The sequence below is a fragment of the Bos taurus genome, chromosome X (genome assembly GCF_002263795.3).
Source record: "Bos taurus isolate L1 Dominette 01449 registration number 42190680 breed Hereford chromosome X, ARS-UCD2.0, whole genome shotgun sequence".
NCBI classification, from domain to species: Eukaryota; Metazoa; Chordata; class Mammalia; order Artiodactyla; family Bovidae; genus Bos; species Bos taurus.
In genome coordinates this window covers 67,430,700-67,456,715 of record NC_037357.1, presented here as the reverse complement: position 1 = coordinate 67,456,715, position 26,016 = coordinate 67,430,700, and the positions used below count along the sequence as shown (strand labels likewise).

General features: G+C 37.5%; 1 protein-coding gene across 4 annotated transcripts in view; it reads left to right on the top strand.

Moving 5' to 3' along the window:
• Nucleotides 1-12,422, top strand: part of LOC101903477 (uncharacterized) — a 461,195-nt gene extending 448,773 nt beyond the window's left edge. For 3 of the 4 annotated variants that reach the window (XM_059883702.1, XM_024988549.2, XM_059883703.1), the window contains 3 exons: nt 2,923-5,546; nt 8,755-8,837; nt 11,866-12,422. In XM_059883702.1, the coding sequence (XP_059739685.1) occupies nt 2,923-5,546; nt 8,755-8,832 (2,702 nt within the window). In that variant the 3' untranslated portion in view covers nt 8,833-8,837; nt 11,866-12,422. The remainder of the gene's footprint in view (nt 1-2,922; nt 5,547-8,754; nt 8,838-11,865) is intronic. The other variant, XM_024988550.2, reaches the window with a different exon arrangement.
• The last annotated feature ends 13,594 nt before the right edge of the window (nt 12,423-26,016 follow it).

The following is a 26,016-nucleotide window of genomic DNA, read 5'->3' as shown; positions in this document are numbered from 1 at the left end:
TTTTTCATATTTCTTTTTCTTGGGGATGGTCTTGATCCCTGCCTCCTGTACAATGTCATGAACCTCCATCCATAGTTCTTCAGGCACTCTGTCTATCAGATTTAATCCCTTGAGTCTATTTGTCACTTCCACTGTAGAGTCGTACGGGATTTGATTTAGGTCATACCTGAATGGTCTAGTGATTTTCCCTACTTTCTTCTATTTAATTCTGAATTTGGCAATAAGGAGTTCATGATATGAGCCACAGTCAGCTCCCGGTCTTCTTTGTGCTGACTGTATAGAGCTTCTTCATCTTTGGCTCCAAACAATATAATCAATCTGATTTCAGTATTGACCATCTGGTGATGTCCATGTGTAGAGTCTTCTCTTGTGTTGTTGGAGGAGGGTGTTTGCTATGACCAGTGCGTTTTCTTGGCAAAACTCTGTTAGCCTTTGCCCTGCTTTATTCTCTACTCCAAGGCCAAATTTGCCTGTTACTCCAAGTATTTCTTGACTTCCTACTTTTGCATTCCAGTCCCCTATAATGAAAGGACTTGTAGCTTGTTGCCACACCAAACTCTGTAGGTACAGATCATCATGTAGAAATAAATTGGTTATTATAGATGTTCTGGCTTCCCATGTGGTGCTAGTCATAGGGAACCCTCCTGCCAACATAGGAGACATTAGAGATACAAGTTACATTCCTGGGTCTTGAAGATCCCCTGGAGAAGGGAATGGCAACCCACTCCAGTATTCTTTCCTGGAGAATCCTATGGACAGAGGAGTCTGGCAAGCTACAGTCCATAGGGTCCCAATGAGTTAGACGTAACTATAGTGACTTAGCAAGCACAGACGTAGATGTTCTATTTCATCTTTTGCATATGAATGCATTCATTTGCTTCTGGATTTCAGAGATACATCTTTAAGATTATTAAATGAGAGCTACTTTCTTGTTTATGATTTGGGTTCTCTCTGTGGGGCAGCCTGTGTACTGCTGTCTCATTTTTATCTTACTCTTAGTGTTATACCTCATTCCTAATTACAAGATACTATCCAGTTTAATAATACAAACTCATGCATGATGGGCCTTTTTTTCTAATGGTGTATTTCATTGAGTTTAAGAACTGTGTACACCTTCAATACCATATACTTGCAATTTTTTTCCAGATTAATTACAACTGTTTTATATTCCCTTTTATCTTGAATGTGAAAAAGTCTAACAAGTAGCCAAATTACATCACTCTTTTGTTTTTGTCAGGGAATAAGCCTTTGTCATTAATTTATAATAATAGCACTGTATGAATAAAATATATAGTGCATATTATTGAAGAATAGAGCCACTGAAAATACTAGTCACCCCTCTCTTTCAGTATTTCCTGGCACTCAGCTTGAGTTAATAAATGTATAGTCATGCTTTGAGTATTTACTATAAAGCATAGAAATAGATACTACTAAGTCTACATTGGAGAAGGCAATGGCACCCCACTCCAGTACTCTTGCCTGGAAAATCCCATGGATGGAGGAGCCTGGTGGGCTGCAGTCCATGGGGTCACTAAGAGTCGGACACGACTGAGTGACTTCACTTTAACTTTTCACTTTCATGCATTGGAAAAGGAAATGGCAACCCACTCCAGTATTCTTCCCTGGAGAATCCCAGGGACTCGGGAGCCTGGTGGGCTGCCATCTATGGGGTCACACAGAGTCGGACACGACTGAAGCGACGCAGTAGCAGCAGCAGCAGCAAGTCTACATTATTTTACATTATGCATACACCATTGACTGCTATGAGGGCAACATAATGACTGCTTGTATTTATAAGAATGTGAATTCCTTTTTTTATGAAGACTATACATTTTAAATGTTTCATAGTAGACCAAATCATTTATATATAAAATTGAAACTATATATATATATATATTCAGTGAATACTTTTCAGAATGGACCTACTTAAATTTTTCTCTTTTATAAATACCTAAAGATTATGGGTATATAATTAAAATTTTATCCTAAGTATTCTATATGACCCTAAGAGAAACTGGATGAGAAGACACATCTCCTTCTATATAAAAATTCACTGTCAGTTTCTAAATGGAAGCTACTACTCAGTGTTCCTTGACTCCTCCCCAAATATGATGCAGTGTTTGATGCCAAAACATGGAGAAATTGTTCTTAGGACCTAAGGCAATAGTGGAAAGAAATCTTCTGTTTTAAAATTAAATCACAATGATTTTTACTTTATTTCTGCCTGTGTACCTGAAGAACAGTTATTCCATACATTTACTGAACTGTAATTTTAAAGTTGAGGTATAGGTAAATATCTAAATTTCCAGAATCATATGCCAGTGAGTTCTTGACAGCTGCATAAAACTGATCCATGATAATACATTTACTATCAGGAAATTTTGCCATTTTGACACATCAAGACCAAAGAAATTTTTGTTTCAAAACATGAAGATTGTATTAATTATAGGGATTATATTCCAGGAAAGAAAATATTGCCAGTATTAGAATGGTCAAAAAAATTCATTCATAACATCTTATAGAAAAACCCAAAGTTTCTGGTCAACCCAATATTTCTAAAAGCAAGATAAAATTAATATAGATATGCAGTATCCAATATGTGAAAAGCAAGTTTTATTTTGGCCAAATGATGCCAATGAATTCCTATTTAAACTAAAGATTAAGTTCTCTGAATCTGAAGAGAATAAAATCTGAGATAAATGACCATGTTTCATTTTTGTGTCTTAATAAGCCCAATATGACAGCTGTTTGAGCAGAAACTGTAGCATCATGGCTTCCTTTTGAAATATCCAATAGTAAGAACCTATTGAAGGAAATGGCATTTTTTTCCTTTGCACAGATTTGTGTGTGTGTAATGTTTATTGTGTTTGTCAAATTCATTTTTTTCATTGTTCTTGCTCATATTTACTCTTCTCTCTCTAGCAGTGTCCAGAATTCAGCTTGTGAGATACCCAAGTGATGACAAGATTGTAAGATTCAAAGAGATATCACCAACTCTGAGTGATAAGCAAGACTCACAGCTAAAGTTAATGGAAAAGCGCAGCCACAACCTTTTTTCAAACCCAAATACTTTCATGAATAACAAGCATCACAGAAATGCCAGCCACAAAATTTCTGTCTGTAAGAGTTGTTACACAGACTATAGATACCTACAGAGATTTCAGAGTTCCAGGTCTCAAATGAGTCCTGTTCATTTCCTAAATCCTCAGGGTTACATCTCTGAATTTTTAGTGCCTCTCTGCCACCCTACTTCCATGAGCCTTTGGTTTGCTGTATGCCCCAAGACTCACAGAAATAACACATACACTTTAGACACTGGAGCTGTTTTATGTTCTAAATGTTTTGTACAAATCAATAATTTTTCTTTTCATAAGTGTCTCATTAATTTTGATGATGATTCAGACCCTGACTGTCCTTTACATCTCCAAGTTCCCTTGGATTCTAAATATTCTCTGAGTTCCAGATCTATTAGACACCACAAGACTTCTCAGAACAGCCCTTTATCTCGATCCTTGGATCCTGAGCATTCTGTGGGCATCTGCTGCCCTTTCCACCAGGAGGATTATAAATATTCTTTAGGTTCAACTTCTTTTTTACACTGTGAAAGTTGCTCGGCTTTCCAGAATCTCATGGGCTCTACTGTTACTCATACCTTTCCAATGAATCCTCAAAATAATATGAGCCGCCATAGTACCCCCGGCCCAGGCAATGTCATCAACACCAGCAACGCTGCTGGCCTTGAAAGCGAGGGTAAGTTTAAACTTACTGCCAAATTTGAAAATGAGGCCAATCCTGATGATGAGACTAAACTGGTCATTACTGGCAATCTCAAAGATAAGGCCAAACACAAGCCTCTTTTGAAAGATGAGGCAAAACATGAAGATGAGACAGATTCTGAAGATGAGAAAGAGCCTGAAGATGAAACAGACCCTGAAGATGAAAGCAATACCAAAGACAGGAAAGATCCCAAAGATAAGTCTGACCCTGATAACACTGATCCAAAAGATAGTAATGCTGAAAATAATGCAGACACAAGCAATGAGTCTGATCCCAGTGGTGATGCTGACTCTACAAGTGGAGCTGATTCTAACAGTGATGGTGACTCTAACGGTGGAAGTGAATCCAGCAGTGAACCTGACTCTGACATTGATAGTGCTACTAAAAATGATGCTAACTCCAAATGTAACACTGATTTTGAGGAAGACAAACACACCAACAATTCACAAAATGTCTTTGTCCCAGATATTGATGTTTATCAGGAGTGTACTGCTGACTCCAATAATGACTCTAATCCCAACTACACCTCTGGACTCCAAAATGGAGCTGGCCCAGACTGCACTTCTGGTTCCTGCAAGGGTGCTGGCTTCAGCATTGATTCAAGCAGTATCATTGGCCTCAACAATGGACTTGGCCCCAAAAATGCACCTAGCCCTAACATTAATGAATCTGACCTCCAGAACAATGGTTCTGGACCCCAAAATATAAGACTGCATCCCTTCAGCCCTGGACTCAGCAGCAGTGTCTCTGGCCCCAACATTAATGGCCTTAGACCCAATAATAGCCCTATCCTAAACAGCAATAACCCTGGCCTCAACAATAATAGCCCTAGTCCCAATAATAATAGCTCTGATCTTGAAAAAAACCCTAATTCTAGCTATAATGCCAGGCTTAGTAATGCTACTAGTCACAATATTGCTTTCAGTCCTAACAAGGATGCTAACTCCATCTATGAAACAAAATCCATCAGTGCTGCTGGCCACAACTATGTAGCTATTTCAAACTGTGGTTCAAACCTTGAATATGTCCCAGGATTTACCCATGCAGTAGGTTCTAATTTTGTAGATAACCCCAACTGTAGGGCCAGAAATAGCTATGCTGCCAGTCCCAGCTCTACTTCTAGCACTGTCAATGTCACTGACACCAGTTACAGCACTAGTTGCACTGGTGCTATTAGCCCAACTTATACCAACTGTGCCTCAGACACTAACCATGAGCCCAGATTTACTCATATCATTAGCTCCAACTTTGTCATCAACCCCAATTATCATATCATAAACACTCATCATGATTCTAGTACCAGCAATGCTAATAATCTCTCTGAGACCAAATTGAAAATCAATTCCAGTTCTGCTATTCCTAATATTGTTTATAGTAACTCCTCAATTTTTGTTGCTGGCACTAACTGTATTTCTACTCCTGAAAAGTTGACCACATCTAAATTGAATCCACCTAAGCTTGGTAGGAGTTATACAATTTTTGATGACTACAGATTTGGTCCCTGTTTCAAAGATTATCCTGGCCCCATGGATTCTGTTAGTTTTAAACATGCCACTGAGTTCAAGGATGTCCTTGATGCCAAGGAATCTGGTTTTTTAAAAGATTTCTCTGAGGTCCAGAATCCCACTGTTATCAAGGAGCTTGCCAGCTTAAACTTTCACTCCAATTTAAATATTCCACTCCCTAGTTTTGATATTATAGTAGAAGCTGAACCACTAAATGTTGTGAAGTTTGCCATGCCATCAGATGCTATGAATCAATTTTTAAAGGTAAGTTTATACAAATGTAGATTTTATTTTCTCCACACTTCCTACAATTCAGAGGGCTACATTGGAACAGGATTTTAAAAACTCTATTTTTATTTACTTGGATATTCAAACCATGGAAAATAGGAGACAAGGTGTCCAGTATTACTTCTCCTTTGACCCTGTAGCCAACAACATGGTTTTCCATTTAAAAGATCAAGCTGCTAAACAACTGACAAATAGCAGAATGGCCTTGATTGCACTGTGACTGGTTAATCTACCACTTTATCAAGAGTTGCATAACATACTATCTAAATTTTGTACTGTTTTACCTACTTCCTCTCACCTGTACATGGCCTGGTGTTGGTTCTTTCCTTATATGTGCAGAGAGAAAATATAGTTAAATGAACTTTAAATACCATGGATCAAGACATTTTAAAACAACTATCTCTCAAAAATCCCATTTTATGAAGAAGGTTGTTCAGAAATAGTCATGATATTCTAATCTCCCACTTAAATAAATTAAATTTAAATTAATTAGATGAAATAATATTTGGGAGCAAAAAACCCCAAACCTTTGATACTTTTGACTTAAAATTTACTTTATCTTATTTCCCCTGAAAATAAGTAAAACTAATATATTTTAATAAGTCTTTATCAAATGTTTCTTCTAGCACTCTGAATTGCATACACAAAGATTTCTGTTTGATAAAATGTTTTTATCAGCAGCAAGTAATATTTATTTTGATGAAACTTTACCAAGATGTTTTCATTGAGGCATAATTTAGTATGCTTTGAATTTTAGCCTTGTTATAGTTCATTAGACATGACAAACAAATATACTTAATTTGGATTGTTGTGTCTGTGTTCATAAGTGTGCAACTTGAAATAACTGTTTTCTATTAGGATGTGTTTTCTATTAGAATCTGTGTATTCAAAATAAGGCATATATTCTTATAACCAAAATGAAAGTACAAAATCAGTATCTTCTTAATCCTCCTGTACTTTAATAGAGGAAAATTTTGTGATTTTCCCAAGAGAACACACCTCCCAGGAAATAGTTGTAATTGCTTAGTATAAATATATAGCTTCTGTATAGGTAAACATAAGGATAATATTGGCCAATGATAACTAATAAAAATAATATTGCTCAGATACAAAACTTAACATTAGAGGGGAAAAAAAAAAAAGATGTTTTCCCCAGGTATTTTTCACAAATGAAATTTTACAGCAGTATGAAAGCATTTAAATATGCTTTATTTTATGGCTTTGATGTTTTAGCTAAATGAAAGTCTGATTATAATAAGTTTTAGCTTACTAGTTAAGGAAGGTAGCTAACATTTTGCAGTTGAAATCATAGTATCTAAGAGCTGTTTCCTAAATTGGGATATGTAAAATATGTTGGTTTTGGGTGAAAGCTATACACAAAAAAATCAAATTTTTAATGGAGGATATTTGATTCCCCAAAAACATAATAATAAAAAGCAGTTCTTAATAGAACTTAATAGACTACCATAAATACTATGCTGTGGGTACATACATTCCAACCTTTTGACTATGGCTATGTAATGGAAATATATGCAATGACTTTATTTTCATTGAAGATAAACGGACTTCACAATACATTCATCAGTAGCTTAAGAAACTATGTATTTTGCATGCCTTCACTAACAAAGTATTTTTCTGGAAAAAATACGTGATTCTCTTTCCTTAGAGCTTTGATATTTTCACATATCCCTGGTTTTTTACATCCTTGTCCATACTTACCTCACAAACAATTATAATGGGGATAACAAAAGTGCTTTCCCCACTCAAACAATTTAAGTGAAAGAAGCTCACTTTAAAGGAATAATTTATTTACCAATTATAAGTGAACCAAACAGCCAGCTCAGCATCAGAACATATAGTCAATCCATTCATACTATCTTCATTCAGTCATTAAGCTTTTAATAAGTAAATAGCACAGAATGCTTTAAAAACATACAGACTAAGTGAAAAAATAGTGCCCTTTAAAGCACTTGAAGTTAGTTTTCTTAACGGGAAAACAAGTGGATGTTTGAAGGTAGAAACTATATGAAGACAAATAAAATAGCATCTTGCTGAGTTTCCAGAATGGTTAGAAACATTTTGGATGCTTAGATCACATGTCACTTGAAGTTACTTTTCTTAACAGGAAAACAAGTGGATGTTTGAAGGTAGAAACTATATGAAGACAAATAAAATAGCATCTTACTGAGTTTCCAGAATGGTTATAAACATTTTGGATGCTTAGATCACAACATGTCACCAATGTATTAAAATAGTTGTAAATATGTATGTGTGGACTATTATTCTGGTTTGCACTTTTCAGAAACAAGCAAAATTGTAACTCGTGAAATCTGTCTTTTTGTGAAGTTTATCATTGACTTCCATGGATAATGGTATTAGAACTATAGAGTCTACAGTCATTTAATAAGTTATCTAGTTACAATTCTGCATGAACAATTTGATTCCATACAAAAGGTAATATTAGTAGCCTACCTTTTTCAAACTATGAAAATAGCTTTGATTTGTTAATAAAATTTGCTCAAGGATTTAATTAACTTAAGTCCTTGACAGGTCCAAATGTACAGGAGAAGAGTTGCATTAAGGTCATTCAAAGCAGTGACACTTCTAATTTGTGGTAGATTTTTTAAAGTACGAATATGAGTTAGTAGTGACACTGAAGAAAAAAATCTTCACATAGTACAGTCTATTATAATGAGAGTTGTGTGAATATGGAGTTATTCAGACCTTCCTAGCAGCAGGTGTCTGAAAATATCAATCAAATACGTTATGCTTTTTGCACCAAAATTCTCTTGAATTAGTAAATACTTCAAAAATTAACCACAAAAATGCTTTTGTTTATAAGTATTTGAAGAAGTCTTTGTTCAAGAAAGGCTTAATTTGCAGTATGTCTTCAAAGTGGCCAAAATTTTCCTACTTTCAATTCAAAATGGTCTACTTAATATATTATTTCCTTCCTATTTATATAGCCAGGAATTTACATGAATAAGTTTAATTAATCTGCTTAATATTTATTGAAATAAATTTTAGTTAAGCCAATCCTTTAGGCAGATAAATATAGTACCTACATATTCCAAATAATCAAAGCAATGTCTTGCCTAATAGCTTCTTAATTAAATATATTTACATACAAATAAACTATTTTTCCATTCCTAGCTTTTTAGGAATTTGTTGTGTTTTGTTACAGTGGAAGACATGTTTTCTGGGGATTTTCAGTCTAAGATACAGCAAAATCATCTCCTACCCAAAGATACTGCCAACTTAATCAAGGTCTGTTAATTTGTTAAGCTACTTTAATGAGGCCAGCTGTGCAACAAACTTTTTCATAAAGTCACTCTCTTATACATCAATTTGATAATATTTCTTCATAATACTAAAGTGCTTCCATAGTATCTTATTGCTGGATTCCTTATCAGATAGTATAGGGTCATCAAAGTGTTTAATTGTGATAGAGTCAACTCCCTTTGGGATGAATCAGTAAAAGATCTCAAATTGAGTATAACAAAATAATATTGAACAAATCAATAATGTTCCTTCTGCTGACAATGTGACCTGCTGCTCTCTGAATAATTTGGGAGAAAATGATCGTTAATCAGCTAAAGATCAAGGTTTCAGATTGAATCCAGCCTCTTTCCTTTATCTGCACTATTGTGTAGTTTTCTGAGCCAGCCATAAAACCTACAGTGATTCTGGTGAGCAATCCAAAGGAAAACCAGTTGCCCCAAGCTCAAAGTAAAGAGCACTTTGTTACTGCCCCTGTTGCAGAAAATTTGCCAATAACCTTCTTTTTGTAGGAATTTCAGAATATATATTTTTCCCTAATGGATCGAGTTCTTTGGTCCAGTCCCCTCGAATATAACAATGGGATAAATGATGTACTATATCTAGACACATAGAGAAAGCCAGACCACATCAACGTGAGTCCAAATATTGGTAGGGACTAAACTGGGAGAACTTAAAGACAGTATGTTATTGAGCATCATATATCTTAAATAATTGACTAAAGAGGCATTTTATTCTCAAAAAGATTTCACTAGAATTTTAAATTCAAAAAATGTTTGCTGCAGTGATACAAGTGTGCATTCGACAACTGTAGAATCTGTATAACCTGCCATGTGTTCCAGTTTGAAAAAACTAAGGCAGCTGTGTCTAAATTTATTACATTTTCTACTTAGAGGGACAAGTAATAGACTAAAGTTTCCAAAGTTTTAAAGCCTGAGTTTGGATGTCAAAGACAATAAATGTTAAATGATTAAACAAGCAGAGTATGAAATCTCTCATGAATCAAGTCAATAAATTTACTTCTAAAGATAAAGTGGATGTTTAAAGGATAAAACCTGTTTATCCAGTGTAGTACAGTTCCTCAATAAAATGAAGAGTGGGGATAAGAAGGCAGCAGTAAGCAGTATATTGGAGGAGAAGGCAAAGGAAATAATGTTATATGGAGAAAGAGTGATATTGTGGAATAATAAGCATGATCCAGTAATCTTTACTTTGTTTTTATCACATTGCTGAATCCCAATATGTTCTGGCTAATCTAGGTTCATTTGTAAAAGAAATACTTATCTTTGTATTCCTGATCTTCCCTTATCTCATCACATACACAACACAATTGCAGACTTCAAAGTTATAACTACCAAAAATATAAGCACACTATTTTAACAGATACTCACTTATTTACTGCTAGCTTATGTTTTTCCTTTTCTGAGGTCACTGTATCTCCCTGACCTCCTTACTCCACACAGAAAATAACTATTGTATAAAGCTGTTCTGAGCCAACTCTACTGCATAGCTGCTGACTCTGGAAGCTTGACCTCCAAAGATATCCCCAATCACCTCCTTTTTACCCATATCTCACAGAAAGTCTATATACACACACACACCCCACATATAACTTCCTCTGCTTTTGTGTTACTTTAGGGGCCATTACCATCTGAGTTTTTACAGTGACTTTAATAAGAAAATAATTGTATTACAAATGATTAAATTACAAATGAATTTCTAGAATACAACTTTTATTTATAAATTGGGAACAATCTATATTTATTCATGCCTGCTATTTTGGTAGATCCTGAATAAAATATGGTTAGTCAAGTAATAAGTGAAGTGTAAACAACATAAGAAACCAGCACTAGCATTATTTTATTTCATCTCATAAATGCTATACTGCCAATGTCTATGGGTCACAGCCAAGAAGCACATTTCATTCAACCTAACTGCATAATTGTAGATAATCAGACAAGCAAAGGATTGCTCTAGGCCTTTAAAAGATCATTTCTAAATACTTTCACAATATTCTGAATCTGAAAAAAGTTGACTAAGATTTGTTAATTGTGAAAATTTTAAGCAAAAGTTCAGAAAAAATCCAATTCTCAGTATGATTATTTTCATGACTTCGTACTACTCTTGAATATAGTTTATAAACAATATTGTGCTAAGTTGCTTCAGTCGTGTCCGACTCTGTGTGGCCCCATAGACGGCAGCCCACCAGGCTCCCCCATCACTGGGATTCTCCAATGCATGAAAGTGAAAAAATAAAGTGAAGTCACTCAGTCGTGTCTGACTCCTAGCGACCCCATGGACTGCAGCCCACCAGGCCCCTCCATCCATAGGATTTTCCAGGCAAGAGTACTGGAGTGGGGTGCCATTGCCTTCTCCAATAAACAATATTATATGACATAAAATATTGGAAGAACATCAATTTTGAAATTGAAAAATACATAAAATCTAAGGTAAATCTTCAGACAGCTATTTAATAACCAACAATTTAATAGCACTATCTGAAATGCATTCTTGAGTTTCATATGTATTAGCTTATTTTATCCTAACAGGCCTATGATGTTACATAATTTTCCCTATTATCCCTATTTTACAGATGAGGAAAATGAGACATTATGTACTGAAGTAATTTTTATGATCATATACCTACTAAATGAAAAAGAATCAGAGTCTAAAATTAAACATTTAGAGTTAATTATGTTTATATTTTAATAATATGTAATTAAAAGTATCAAGTATAGTAAATATTGTGTTAACCTAATATTAGCAGACATCTAGGTTACAAAATGAGCATTAATGTGGTTCTATTTTAGTATTTTAAGATATAATATTATATCTATAATTGTAAAGTCATCACAGTAGTTTCTTGGGCATGGGTTTGAAGCTTTCAAGGCTCATGATACCCAATATTTTCTTTAAATAATTACTTAAAGTAGTCTGAAGATAAAAATGTTTTTTCTTTCATTACCACTTTTAACTCCCAAGTTTTTTGTGTTTGTTTTTTACCCTATTGTTTCAGGTTTGTTTCAGGTCAACCTCCAGACAGGTAGCAGAGAAAACCTCCACCCTTGATTAATGAAAAGAATACATTGAGATGGAAAAGATAAAGACACAGCAAAGAAGATTTTGAGGATATGAGCAAATAACTTCAAAACTTAGAGTCCCATGAGCAGTATTTATTATATGTTCTTTCTCACATCCCCTTTCCCATTACATTAAGTGTTGCTTTAAAATATATTGTGACAATTACCCCATTCATCTTCTTTGCTTCTGCCAGACTCTAGAATTAGGAAACGGTCCTTTCTAGAAATCCTATAAAAATATTTTGTATTGTTAATGACTCAAAAGTGCAGTTAGATTTTTCAACCAGAAATTCTTTCCATCTATTGTGTAAGTTTCCTTCTCCAGAAGATGGTCTTAACGTTTGACAAATCTTGTGATAGATGCTTTTAATACTGTAATGACCACCCTAGGTTTTATACCACCCACAATCAATCAATATTTTATTGTTACTGTTGTTTATTATTGTTATAGTTTTATGAGTGTGGTAAACAAAATTAAAATAGTTGAGACTCATCAGTATTGTTCATTGTTTGCATAACTTGCTATTTTCCCATTCAACCTTGTTAACCTAGGAAAACTGATAATGTATGTCCTTTATCAATTTATCACCACTCTCTCTGTATGCCTCTTTTTTGTTACTTAAATCCAACTGTCTGTTCCAACCAGAGGAGTCTCCTCACTTTTTCCCTATAGTTTTTCTTGTATATACAGGCCCCATATTATTTTGGGTACATATCCTCAATTCAAGACCTACCTTATCCACAAAGCTTCACACTTCTGTAAACAATATTGATCCTTCCATTCCCAAGTTTCTGTTCTTCAGGTCAGCTGAAAAAGATCATAGCACATTTGGGGAACTGCCCATACTTAGTGTGCATTATAGTCCATGGTGTGATCAGGGACTGATGAGAAATGAGATTGGAAAAATAATCAGGAAATTTGTCACAGTAGGAAATCTACATTTCACTCCAAAGGTGATAGATAGGTAACCCTTAAAAGATTTAAGTATGTGGCAATATGATATAATTTAGAGGAATAACGCTGATGGTGGTATGGAAGATGGATTTAAGGAGAAGGTGTAAGGGAGTGATAATAAAGCACACCTGCATGGTAGTCCAGACTCTAATTCAAAAGGACTCGAAATAAACCTGTAAGTAGTAAGAATAGATAGGAGAGAACATATTTGAGAGCAATGATAACAAAACAGTTGGAATTACTGGATTGTTTGATGTAAGAGGAAGTTTACTGTGAAGTTTACTATATTTTTCAACTTTCCAACATGGGAAGATAATGGTGCCATTAAGCAAATTGGGAATTAGAGAAGAATGAGAAGGGGGAAGGAGGTGTGGGCTGATGTCATAGTTTTGAATTAAGATGGAGATTCCTGAGTAACATTTGGGTGATGATATTGAAAATTCATCTAAGATAAACCCTGACCTTTAATATACCCTAGATGTAGAAGATATAAAAAACTCACAATGTTAGGAATTCCTCATTATACATATAAGGTTAACCATTTCATGAAGTATTATCACAATATTTAATCTTAACAATTAACATTTAAAGTCATCATCACATATAGTACATAAAAATATGGAAATAAAGTCTTCAAAAACAAATATGTTGTCCAAAGCTACAGATATAATAATTGGAAGAACTTGGAACTAGAACACTTTTATGGCAGTGATGGGTTCTAGAAAGTAATCCATGGCTCAAAGAAAATGTTCATAACACAAATTCTATTTCTTTGATATTCAGAGCTCTGACATTGTGTTTATGTTAATTTAAGAACAAAAAAACTCAAAAAGAAAATAATAAATTATATTTTTACATAAAAAATACTATGGATATAATTAATCTTTACAGATTTCTGTGCTTTGTCTGAATAGTCATAAATTACCTAAAAAATAAATTGCCTTTTTCTTCATTTTTTATTGTGGTGAAATACACATAACATAAAATTTACCATATTAATAATTTTAAATATATAGATTGGTGGCATTAAATACATTCACAACCATCACCACCATCTACCTCCATAACTCTTTTCATCTTATAAAATTGAAAATCTTACCCATTAAACAATATCTCCCCATTCCCCCTTCCTTAACCCCTGACAACCACTTTCTACTTTCTATATTTATGATTTTGACTACCCTAAGTACCTTATATAGTGGAATGATACAGTTTGTGACTGGCTTCTTTTGCTTAGCATAATGTCCTCAAGTTTCTTCCACGTTGCAGCATATGTTAGGATTTCCTCACTTTCTAAGGCTGAGTAATATCCCATTGTATGTATATACTGCATTTTACTTATCTAGTCATCCAACAATGGACAGTTGGGTTACTTTCACATTTTAGCTTCAGTGAATAATGCTTCTATGAACATAGATCTACAAATCTCTCTTTAAGAGCCTGCTTTTATTTCTTTTGAGTGTATACCCAGAAAGAGAATTGCTTCATCATGTGGTAATTTTATTTTTAATTTTTTGAGGAACTGCTGTATTGTTTTCCACAACACCTATACCATTCTATATTACCATCAGTAGTGCACAAGGATACCAGCTTTCTACACATCCTAGACAACATTTATATTCTGGATTTTTTTTGGTAGGTGCCTTCCTATCTACATACAAATGTAAGGTGGAGTCTAATTGTAGTTTTGATTTGCATTTTCCTAATGATTAGTGATATTGAGCATCTTTTCATGCACTTATTGGCTATTTTCTATCTTCTTTGGAGAAACGTCTTTTTAAGTCCATTACCCTGTTTTGAACCAGGTTATTTGATTTGTTGTTGTTGAGTATTAGGAGATTTCTACATATTCTGAGTTAGACAAGGCTGTGGTCCGTGTAATCAGATTGGCTAGCTGTCTGTGATTGTGGTTTCAGTGTCTCTGCCCTCTGATGCCCTCTCTTAGCGCCTACCATCTTACCTGGGTTTCTCTTAACTCAGACGTGGGGTATGGTATCTCTTCACGGCTGCTCCAGCAAACTGCAGCTGCCACTCCTCACCTTGAATGTTGGGTATCTCCTCACAGCCACTGCTCCTGACCTTGGACGTGGAGTATCTCCTCTTGGCCACCGCTCCTGACCTTGAACGTGGGGTAGCTCCTCTTGGCCGCTCCTGTGCTGTGCAGCCGCCACTCCTTGTCCTGAAGATCCCAGACAAGGCCCCAAGGTGATAGCCTATGGTGAATGGTGTCAGACTCTTGATCTCTGAAGAAGAAGGTTTAGTTTCAGGACCAGGGAATAGGCTTAATCACTCAAGAGCTTTTGTGTCACAAGGTTTTAGTAAAGTATGAACAGGGACAGAGAAAGCTTCTGACGTAGACATCAGAAGGGGGGATGGAGAGTGCCCCATTCACTGATGTTAGCAAGGGAGTTATACACCTTTTAATTATTATTGCTGCTGCTGCTGCTAAGTCGCTTAAGTCATGTCCGACTCTGTGCGACCCCATAGACGGCAGCCCACCAGGCTCACCTGTCCCTGGGATTCTCCAGGCAAGAACACTGGAGTGGGTTGCCATTTCCTTCTCCAAAGCATGAAAGGGAAAGTGGAGTCGCTCAATCGTGTCCGACCCTCAGCGACCCCATGGACTGCAGCCTTCCAGGCTCCTCCGTCCATGGGATTTTCCAGGCAAGAGTACTGGAGTGGGGTGGCATTGCCTTAGAAAAAACTAGGAAGTCAAGAAACACCTGGAGTAACAGGAAAATTTGGCCTTGGAGTACAAAATGAAGCAGGGCAAAGGTTAATAGAGTTTTGCCAAGACAACACACTGATCATAGCAAACACCCTCTTCTAAAACACAAGAAAAGACTCTACACATGGACATCACCAGATGGCCAACACCGAAATCAGTTTGGTTATATTCTTTGCAGCCAAAGATATAGAAGCTCTATACAGTCAGCAAAAACCAGACTGGGAGCTGACTGTGGCTCAGATCATGAACTCCTTATTGCCAAATTCAGACTTAAATAGAAGAAAGTAGGGAAAACTACTAGACCATTCAGGTATGACCTAAATCAAATCCTTCATGATTATACAGTGGAAGTGAGAAATAGATTTAAGAGACTAGATCTTATAGACAGAATGCCTGATGAACTATGGACGGAGGTTCGTGACATTGTACAGGAGACAGGGATCAAGACCATCCCCAAGGGGAAAAAAAAATGTAAAAAAGTAAAATGGCTGTCTGAGGATGCCTTCCAAATAGCTGTGAATAGAAGTGAAAAGCAAAGGAGAAAAGGAAAGATATACCCCCTGTGAATGCAGAGTTCCAAAGAATCAAGGAGAAATGAGAAAGCCTTCATCAGCAATCAATGCAAAGAAATAGAGGAAAACAATAGAATGGGAAATGCAAGAGATCTCTTCAAGAAAATTAGAGATACCAAGGGAACATTTCATGCAAAGATGGGCTCACTAAAGGACAGAAATGGCATGGACCTAACAGAAACAGAAGATATTAAGAGAGGTGGCAAGAATATACAGAAAAACTATACAAAAAAGATCTTCACAACCCAGATAATCACGAATGTGTGATCACTCACCTAGAGCCAGACATCCTGAAATTTCAAGTCAAGTGGGCCTTTGGAGTCATCACTACAAACAAAGCTAGTGAAGGTGATGGACTTCCCAGTTGACCTATTTCAAATCCTAAAAGATAATGCTGTGAAAGTGCTGCACTCAATATGTCAGCAAATTTGGAAAACTCAGCAGTGGCCACAGGACTGGAAAAGGTCAGTTTTCATTCCAATTCCAAAGTAGGGCAATGCCAAAGAATGCTCAAACTACTGCACAATTGCACTCATCTCACATACTAGTAAAGTAATGCTCAAAATTCTCCAAGCCAGGCTTAAGCAATACATGAACTGTGAACTTCCGGATGTTCAAAAAAGGTTTTATAAAAGGCAGAGGAACCAGAGATCAATTGGCCATATCTGCTGGATCATCAAAAAAGCAAGAGAGTCCCAGAAAAACATGTATTTCTGCTTTATTGATGTGCCAAAGCCTTTGACTGTGTGGATCACAATAAACTGTGGAAAATTCTGAAAGAAATGGAAATACCACACACCTGACTTGCTTCTTGAGAAACCTGTATACAAGTCATGAAGCAACAGTTAGAACTGAACATGGAACAACAGACTGGTTCCAAATAGGAAAAGGAGTACGTCAAGGCTGTATATTGTCACCCTGCTTATATGCAGAGTACATCATGATAAAAGCTGGGCTGGAAGAAGCACAAGCTGGAATCAAGATTGCTGGGAGAAATATCAAATGCAGAAATATCATATATGCAGATGACACAACCCTTGTGCCAGAAAGAGCCTCTTGATGAAAGTGAAAGAGGAGAGTGAAAAAGTTGGCTTAAATATCAACACTCAGAAAACTAAGATCACGGCATCCAGTCCCTTCACTTCATGGAAAATAGATGGGGAAACAGTGGCTGCCTTTATTTTTATGGGCTCCAAAATCACTGCAGATGGTGATTGTAGCCATGAAATTAAAAGACACTTACTCCTTGGAAGGAAAGTTATGACCAACCTAGACAGCATATTAAAAAGCAGAAACATTACCTTGTCAACAAAGGTCCAATCTAGTCAAAGCTATGGTTTTTCCAGTAGTCATGTATGGATGTGAGACTTGGACTATAAAGAAAGCTTAGTGCCAAAGAATTGATGCTTTTGAACTGTGGTGTTGGAGAAGACTCTTGAGAGTCCCTTGGACTGCAAGGAGATCCAACCAGTCCATGCTAAAGGAGATCAGTCCTGGGTGTTCACTGGAAGGACTGATGTTGAAGCTGAAACCAATACTTCAGCCACCTGATGTGAAGAGCTGACTCATTTGAAAAGACCCTGATGCTGGGAAAGATTGTAGGCAGGAGAAGGGAACGACAGAGGATGAGATGGCTGGATGGCATCACCAACTCAATGGACATGAGTTTGGGTAAACTCCAGGAGTTGGTGAGGGACAGGGAGGTCTGTCATGCTGTGGTTCATAGGGTCGCAAAGAGTGGAACACGACTGAGCAACTGAACTGAACTGAACTAGCTTCTTCTGTCTCCCCTCTGTTTAATGTAGCTCAGAGACTTGTGTGATCTTCCTCAATGGAGGGTTTGGGTGGGATTGATCTAGTGGGCAGAGCCTTGCTCATTGAAACTTTTTTTTTTTAATTTAATTTAATTTTACTTTTAAACTTTACACTATTGAATTGCTTTTGCCAAATATCGAAATGAATCCGCCACAGGTATACATGTGTTCCCCATCCTGAACCCTCCTCCCTCCTCCCTCCCCATACAATCCCTCTGGGTCGTCCCAGTGCACCAGCCCCAAGCATCCAATATCGTGCATCGACCCTGGACTGGCGACTCATCCCATATATGATATTCTATGTATTTCAATGCCATTCTCCCAAATCATCCCACCCTCTCCCTCTCCCACAGAGTCCAAAAGACTGTTCTATACATCAGTGTCTCTTGCTGTCTCGTATACAGGGTTATTGTTACCGTTTTTCTAAATTTCATATATATGTGTTAGTATACTGTATTGGTGTTTTTCTTTCTGGCTTACTTCACTCTGTATAATAGGCTCCAGTTTCATCCACCTCATTAGAACTGATTCAAATGTATTCTTTTTAATGGCTGAGTAATACTCCATTGTGTATATGTACCACTGCTTTCTTATCCATTCATCTGTTGATGGACATCTAGGTTGCTTCATGTCCTGGCTATTATAAACAGTGCTGTGATAAACATTGAGGTACACAAGTCTCTTTCAATTCTGGTTTCCTCAGTGTGTATGCCCAGCAGTGGGATTGCTGGATCATAGGGCAGTTCTATTTCCAGTCTTTTAAGGAATCTCCACACTGTTCTCCATAGTGGCTGTACTAGTTTGCATTCCCACCAACATTGTAAGAGAATTCCCTTTTCTCCACACCCTCTCCAGCATTTATTGCTTGTAGACTTTTGGATCGCAGCCATTCTGACTGGCGTGAAATGGTATCTCATAGTGGTTTTGATTTGCATTTCTCTGATAATGAGTGATGTTGAGCATCTTTTCATGTGTTTCTTAGCCATCTGTATGTCTTCTTTGGAGAAATGTCTATTTAGTTCTTTGGCCCATTTTTTTATTGGGTCATTTATTTTTCTGGAGTTGAGCTGTAGGAGTTGCTTGTATATTTTTGAGATTAGTTGTTTGTCAGTTGCTTCATTTGCTATTATTTTCTCCCATTCTGAAGGCTGTCTTTTCACCTTGCTGATAGTTTCCTTTGTTGTGCAGAAGCTTTTAAGTTTAATTAGGTCCCATTTGTTTATTTTTGCTTTTATTTCCAATATTCTGAGAGGTGGGTCATAAAGGATCCTGCTGTGATGTATGTCAGAGAGTGTTTTGCCTATGTTCTCCTCTAGGAGTTTTATAGTTTCTGGTCTTACGTTTAGATCTTTAATCCATTTTGAGTTTATTTTTGTGTATGGTGTTAGAAAGTGCTCTAGTTTCATTCTTTGACAGGTGGTTGACCAGTTTTCCCAGCACCACTTGTTAAAGAGATTGTCTTTAATCCTCTGTATATTCTTGCCTCCTTTGTCAAAGATAAGGTGTCCATAGGTGCGTGGATTTGTCTCTGGGCTTTCTATTTTGTTCCATTGATCTATATTTCTGTCTTTGTGCCAGTACCATACTGTCTTGATGACTGTGGCTTTGTAGTAGAGCCTGAAGTGAAGTAGGTTGATTCCTCCAGTTCCATTCTTCTTTCTCAAGATAGCTTTGGCTATTCGAGGTTTTTTTGTATTTCCATACAAATTGTGAAATTATTTGTTCTAGCTCTGTGAAGAATACGTTGGTAGCTTGATAGGGATTGCATTCAATCTATAAATGAGTGGAATATGGGTTCATAGGGTCGCAAAGAGTGGAACACAACTGAGCAACTGAGCTGAACTTAACTGGATTCTTCTGTCTCCCCTCTGTTTAATGTAGCTCAGAGACTTGTGTAATCTTCCTCAAGGGAGGGTTTGGGTGGGATTGATCTAATGGATAGAGCCTTGCTCATTGAAACTTTAATCCAATTATCTGGTGATGGGTTGGATTCTGCTCCCTCCCTGTTAGTTGTTTCCCCTGAGGCAACCCAGCCCTTGAATCTATAAACTCTATATGTTAGGATTAGTTGTGACCTCCAAGAGGACTTGCACCAAGGGGGACCCCTTCCAGGACTGCTGCTGCTAGTGCCCCTATTGCTGTGGTGAGCCAGTGCTGACCCATGCCTCCCCAGTAGACCCACCAACACTAGCAGGTAGGTCTGATTCAATTTCCTGTGGGGTCACTGCTCCTTTACCCTGGGTCTTGATGCATGCAAGATTTTTTTGTGTCCTCCAAGAGTGCAGTCTGTCTTTCCTCCAGTCCTGTGAAATTCCCAAAATGAAATCCTGCTGGCCTTCCAAGTCAGGTTCCCTGGGGATTCCCAGTCCCTTTGCCAGATCCCTAGGCTGGAAAGCCTGAATGAAATTCAGAACCTCAAAACAGTGGGATAACCTCTGTATTATTGTTCTCCACTTTGTAGGTCGCCCATCTGGTGGGAATAGGATTTTATTTTATTGTGTTTGTGCCTCTCTTACTGTTAGGTAGGTAGAATAGGGAAAAGGAGTCCAAAATGGCAGTGGGTAAAAGACAAGGAATGTCAAAGGAAGGTCCGAGGACCAGAGTGAAGACTTCAGGCAGAACAAACAGCACTCCTGGCTAAGCCCAATTTGCATAGGGCAGGCCCTGGTGGAGCAAAAAAACATATAAAAGGAGGAGCCAAAGTGCTTTCTCATGGACTCTCTCTTCCGAGTGCATGCGCTCTTTTCTCTCTCTCTCTCTCTCTCTCCCCCCGCCCCCCCCCCCCCCCCCCCCCCGCCTACTATCTTCTAAATAAAATGGAGCTGTAACACTGATTTGCCTAAGAACTGTAGCACGGTTTGTCCAAGACCCGAGAGCTGTGACGTGCTGAGGGCTTTAATTTCCGTGGCACCAAATCTTTGTTGTGACGAGACAAAGAACCGGGTGACACTACCATCTTGTTGCAGCTTCTCCTTCTCCTTTGTCTTTGGACATAAGGTACCTTTTTTTTTTTGGTGGGTCCTGTGTCCTTCTGCTGATGGTTGTTCAACAGCTAGTTGTAATTTTTGTGCTCTCGCAGGAGGAGGTGAGTGTACATCCTTCTACTCTGCCATCTTGAACTGGAAGCTCAATGGTGTTTAATTTTTAATATGCTGCTGAATGTAGTTTCCTACTATTTTACTGAGTATTTTTTATCAGTGTTCATAAAGTATGATGATCTGTGGTATTCTCTACTTGTAAGATTTTTTTGAATAGATATTAGGGTAACGCTGGCCTCATAAAATGAGTTAGGAAATATTCCATACTCTTGAATTGTTTGGAAATGTTTGAGAACAGTTGACATTAGTTTCTCTTTAAATGTTTGGTAGAATTCACAAGTGAAGCCATCAAGTCCATGGCTTTTCTTTGCCATATTTTTTATTCAATTTCCTTACTACGTATCAGATCAGATCAGTCGCTCAGCTGTGTCCAACTCTTTGCAACCCCATGAATTGCAGCACGCCAGGCCTCCCTGTCCATCACCAACTCCGGAGTTCACTGAGACTCACGTCCATCAAGTCAGTGATGCCATCCAGCCATCTCATCCTCTGTCGTCCCTTTCTCCTCTTGCCCCCAATCCCTCCAAGCATCAGAGTCTTTTCCAATGAGTCAACCCTTTGCATGAGGTGGCCAAAGTACTGGAGTTTCAGCTTTAGCATCATTCCTTCCAAAGAAATCCCAGAGCTGATCTCCTTTACAATGGACTGGTTGTATCTCCTTGCAGTCCAAGGGACTCTCAAGAGTCTTCTCCAACACCACAGTTCAAAAGCATCAATTCTTTGGCGCTCTGCCTTCTTCACAGTCCAACTCTCACATCCATACATGACCACAGGAAAAACCATAGCCTTGACTAGACCAACCTTTGTTGGCAAAGTAATGTCTCTGCTTTTGAATATGCTATCTAGGTTGGTCATAACTTTCCTCGCAAGGAGTAAGTGTCTTTTAATTTCATGGCTGCAGTCACCATCTGTGGTGATTTTGGAGCCCAGAAAAATAGTCTGACACTTTTTCCACTGTTTCCCCATCTATTTCCCATGAAGTGATGGGACTGGATGCCATGATCTTCGTTTTCTGAATGTTGAGCTTTAAGCCAACTTTTTCACTCTCCACTTTCACCTTCATCAAGAGGCTTCTTAGTTCCTCTTCACTTTCTGCCAGAAAGGTGGTGTCATCTGCATATCTGAGGTTATTGATATTTCTCCCGTCAATCTTGATTCCAGTTTGTGTTTCTTTCAGTCCAGCGTTTCTCATGATGTACTCTGCATAGAAGTTAAATAAACAGGGTGACAATATACAGCCTTGACGTACTCCTTTTCCTATTGGGAACCAGTCTGTTGTTCCATGTCCAGTTCTAACTGTTGCTTCCTGACCTGCATACAAATTTCTCAAGAGGCAGATCAGGTGGTCTGGTATTCCCATCTCTTTCAAAAGTTTCCACAGTTTATTGTGATCCACACAGTCAAAGGCTTTGGCATAGTCAATAAAGCAGAAATAGATGCTTTTCTATATCTGTCTTGCTTTTTACATGATCCAGCAGATGTTGGCAATTTGATCTCTGGTTCCTCTGCCTTTTCTAAAACCAGCTTGAACATCAGGAAGTTCACGGTTCACATATTGCTGAAGCCTGGCTTAGAGAAATTTGATTGTAGGTCTATTTAAATTTTCTACGTCTTCATAATTTATTCTTAGTACATATTGTGTTCCTAGGGATTTATTTCTTCTGGGTTATTCAGTGTGTTGGTATATAATTTCTCATAGTACTCTCTTACGATTATTTTTCCATAGAATCAGTAGCAATGTCCTCACTTTTATTTATAATTTTAGTAATTTGATTCTTGTCCTTTTTTCTTAATCTATTTCAAAAGTTTTCAATTTTTTTGATCTTCTCAAAGAACCAATTTTGATTTTCTTTATTTTTCTATTCTCTATTTCTTTTATGTCTGCCTTAATCTTTATCATTTCATTTCTTCTCATAGCTTTTAATATAGTTTGTTCTTATTTTGTTAGGTCCCTAAATCATGGTAAATGTAATTCATTGATTTGAGATACTTCTTATTTTTAATATAAGCATGTTTATAGCTAAAAAATTTCCCCTTGGCACTGATTTTGCTGCATTCCATAAGTTTGTTGTGCTGTGTCATTTTCTTTGTTCTCCAAATATTTAAGTTTCTATTGTGGTTTCTTCTTTTTTTGTTGTTATTCATCCTTTATTTTTTTTAATTTTATTTTATTTTTAAACTTTACAATATTGTATTAGTTTTGCCAAATATCGAAATGAATCCGCCACAGGTATATCCGCGCTCCCCATCCTGAACCCTCCTCCCTCCTCCCTCCGGGTCGTCCCAGTGCACCAGCCCCAATGGTTGCTTTAAAGTGTCTTATTTTCACAACTTTTTGGGTTTTCCAGTTTTATTTCTGTTATTGTTGTTGTGCAGTCTCCCAGTCATGTCTGACTTTGCAACCCCATGGGCTGGAGTATGCCAGCCCTCCCTGTCCCTCACCATCTCCCAAAGTTTCCCCAAGTTTATTTCCATTGCATCAGTGATGCCATCCAGCCATCTCATCCTCTGACACCCTCTTCTCCTTCTGCCCTCAATCTTTGCCAGCATCAGGGAATTTTCCAATGAGTTGGCTCTTTGCATTAGGTGACCAAAATACTGGAGCTTCAGCTTCAGCATCAGTCCTTTCAGTGAGTATTCAGGGTTGATTTCCTTAAGATTGACTGGTTTGATCTCCTTGTTGTCCAAGGAGATCTCTCAGGAGTCTTCTCCAGTACAACAGTTTGAAGGCATCAATTCTTTGGCGCTCTGCCTTCTTAATGGTCCAGCTCTCACAACCATATATGACCACTACAAAGACCATAGTCTTGACTATATGGACCTTTGTCTTCAGAGTAATGCCTCTGCTTTTCAACACACTGTCTAGATATGGGATAGTGTTCCTGCCAGGAAGCAATTGTCTTCTAATTTCATGGCTGCAATTCCCATCTGCAGTGATTTTAGAGCCCAAGGAGAGGAAATTTGTCACTATTTCCTCCTTTTCCCCTTATATTTGCCATGAAGTAATGGGGCTGGATGCCATGATCTTACGTTTATTTTTTTATTTTTTTTAATTTTTAGGCTGACTCTCACTCTCCTCTCCTCCTTCACCCTCATCAAGAGGCTCTTTATTTCCTCTTCTCTTTCTGCCATTGGAGTGGTATCATCCGTATATCTGAGATTGTTGATGTTTCTCCTGCCTATCTTGATTCCAGCTTGTAACTCATCCAACCTGGCATTTCTCATGATGTGCTCAGCATATAGGTTAAATAAGCAGGGTGACAATAGACAGCCCTGTAGTACTCCTTTGTCAATCCCGAAACAATCATTTGTTACATCCAGGGTTCTAACTTGACCCACATACAGGTTTATCAGGAGATAGGTAAGATGGTCTGGAATTCCTGCTGGAGTCCAGCTCCAGCAGCCAGGGAATCAGCCTAAAGGGGTGAGTGGTGTCCGTGGATGATGATGGTGTAGTCTCTGACTCATAGTATGGAACTACATGTTTATTTCAAGCTTCAGGTTCTCTTTTATACTTTGACAAAAGCATTAGGTCAGAAGTCTGACATTTTTAGTCTCCTCCACCCAGATTTACTGTACTTAACTTGTGATTACATTGTAACTCATGCTACATTCCTCAGTTTATTTCTTCTTTCTAAATCCTGTTTGCTCCTAGCACTTAAGATCATTATCTCCTAAAAAGGCTTCTAGCTATTCTTAATTAATCCTAAACCCTAAACTCAACAAACTTCTTTTTCCATAAATATTTCCCTCACAAACAGGTCTCAGATAACTATCCTTCCCATGGCCTCAAGCTGAGGCCTATGTGCTCATCATGGGACATTCTTTGTATAGATCCTTGAACAAATGTCAATGGTTATTGTATACATTATTTTCTGGGCACAACTGTAGAAGGCTTTGTGCTTTCTCATGCTTCTCTCAAGCACCTTAACATTTTTTCCATCCAACTCAACCTAAAAAAGGAAAGAATAAGTCAGAATCACAAGGCCTATCTCCTTCATCCTGGGGCCATTCCTGTGAGATGAGGAGAGGGGGTTGGGGCCGTGCCTCCATTTTGTCAGTAATGCCTAATGCAGCTTCTGACATATTCCCATCTCTTTAAGAGCTCTCCAAAGTTTGTTATGAGCCACACAGTCAAAGGCAAAGACTTTAGCATAGTTGATAAAATAGAGGTAGCTATTTTTCTGGAATTCTCTTGCTTTCTCTATGATCCAGCAAATGTTAGCAATTTGATCTCTGGTTCCTTTTCCTTTTCTAAACCCAGCTTGGATGTCTGGAAGCTCTTGGTTCATGTAATGCCAAAGCCTAGAATGCAAGATTTTAAGCATGACCTTACTAGCATAGGAGTTAAGTGTAGTTGTCCGATGGTTTAAATATTCTTTAGTACTACCCTTCTTGGGAATTGGGATGTGGAGTGACCTTTTCCAGTCCTGTGGCCACTGTGGTATCTTCCAGATTTGCTGACATATTGAGTGCAACACTTTGATAGCATCATTCTTTAGGGTTTTGAATAGCTCTACTGGACTTCCATCACAACCACTAGCTTTATTAACAGCAGCTCTTCTTCAGGCCTACTTGACTTTTCACTCCAGAATGTCTAGGTCTAGGTGACTGAACATACATCGTACCTATCCCATTCGTCAAGATCCTTTTTGTGCAGTTCTTACATGTATTCTTTTCATCTCTTCTTGATCTCTTCAGTTTCTACTAAGTCTCTACTGTTTCTGTCCTTTATTGTGCCTTTACTTTTGTTACTGATTTCTAACTTCATCATTTTGTGGTCAGAGAAGATTTGCATTACATCTAACATTTAAAGTCTATTGACAATTTTTGGCCTAATATATAGTGTATTCTAGGAAATATTCCTGATGCACTTGAAAAGAATGTGTATGCTATTGGTGTGTGGAGTATTCTGCATAT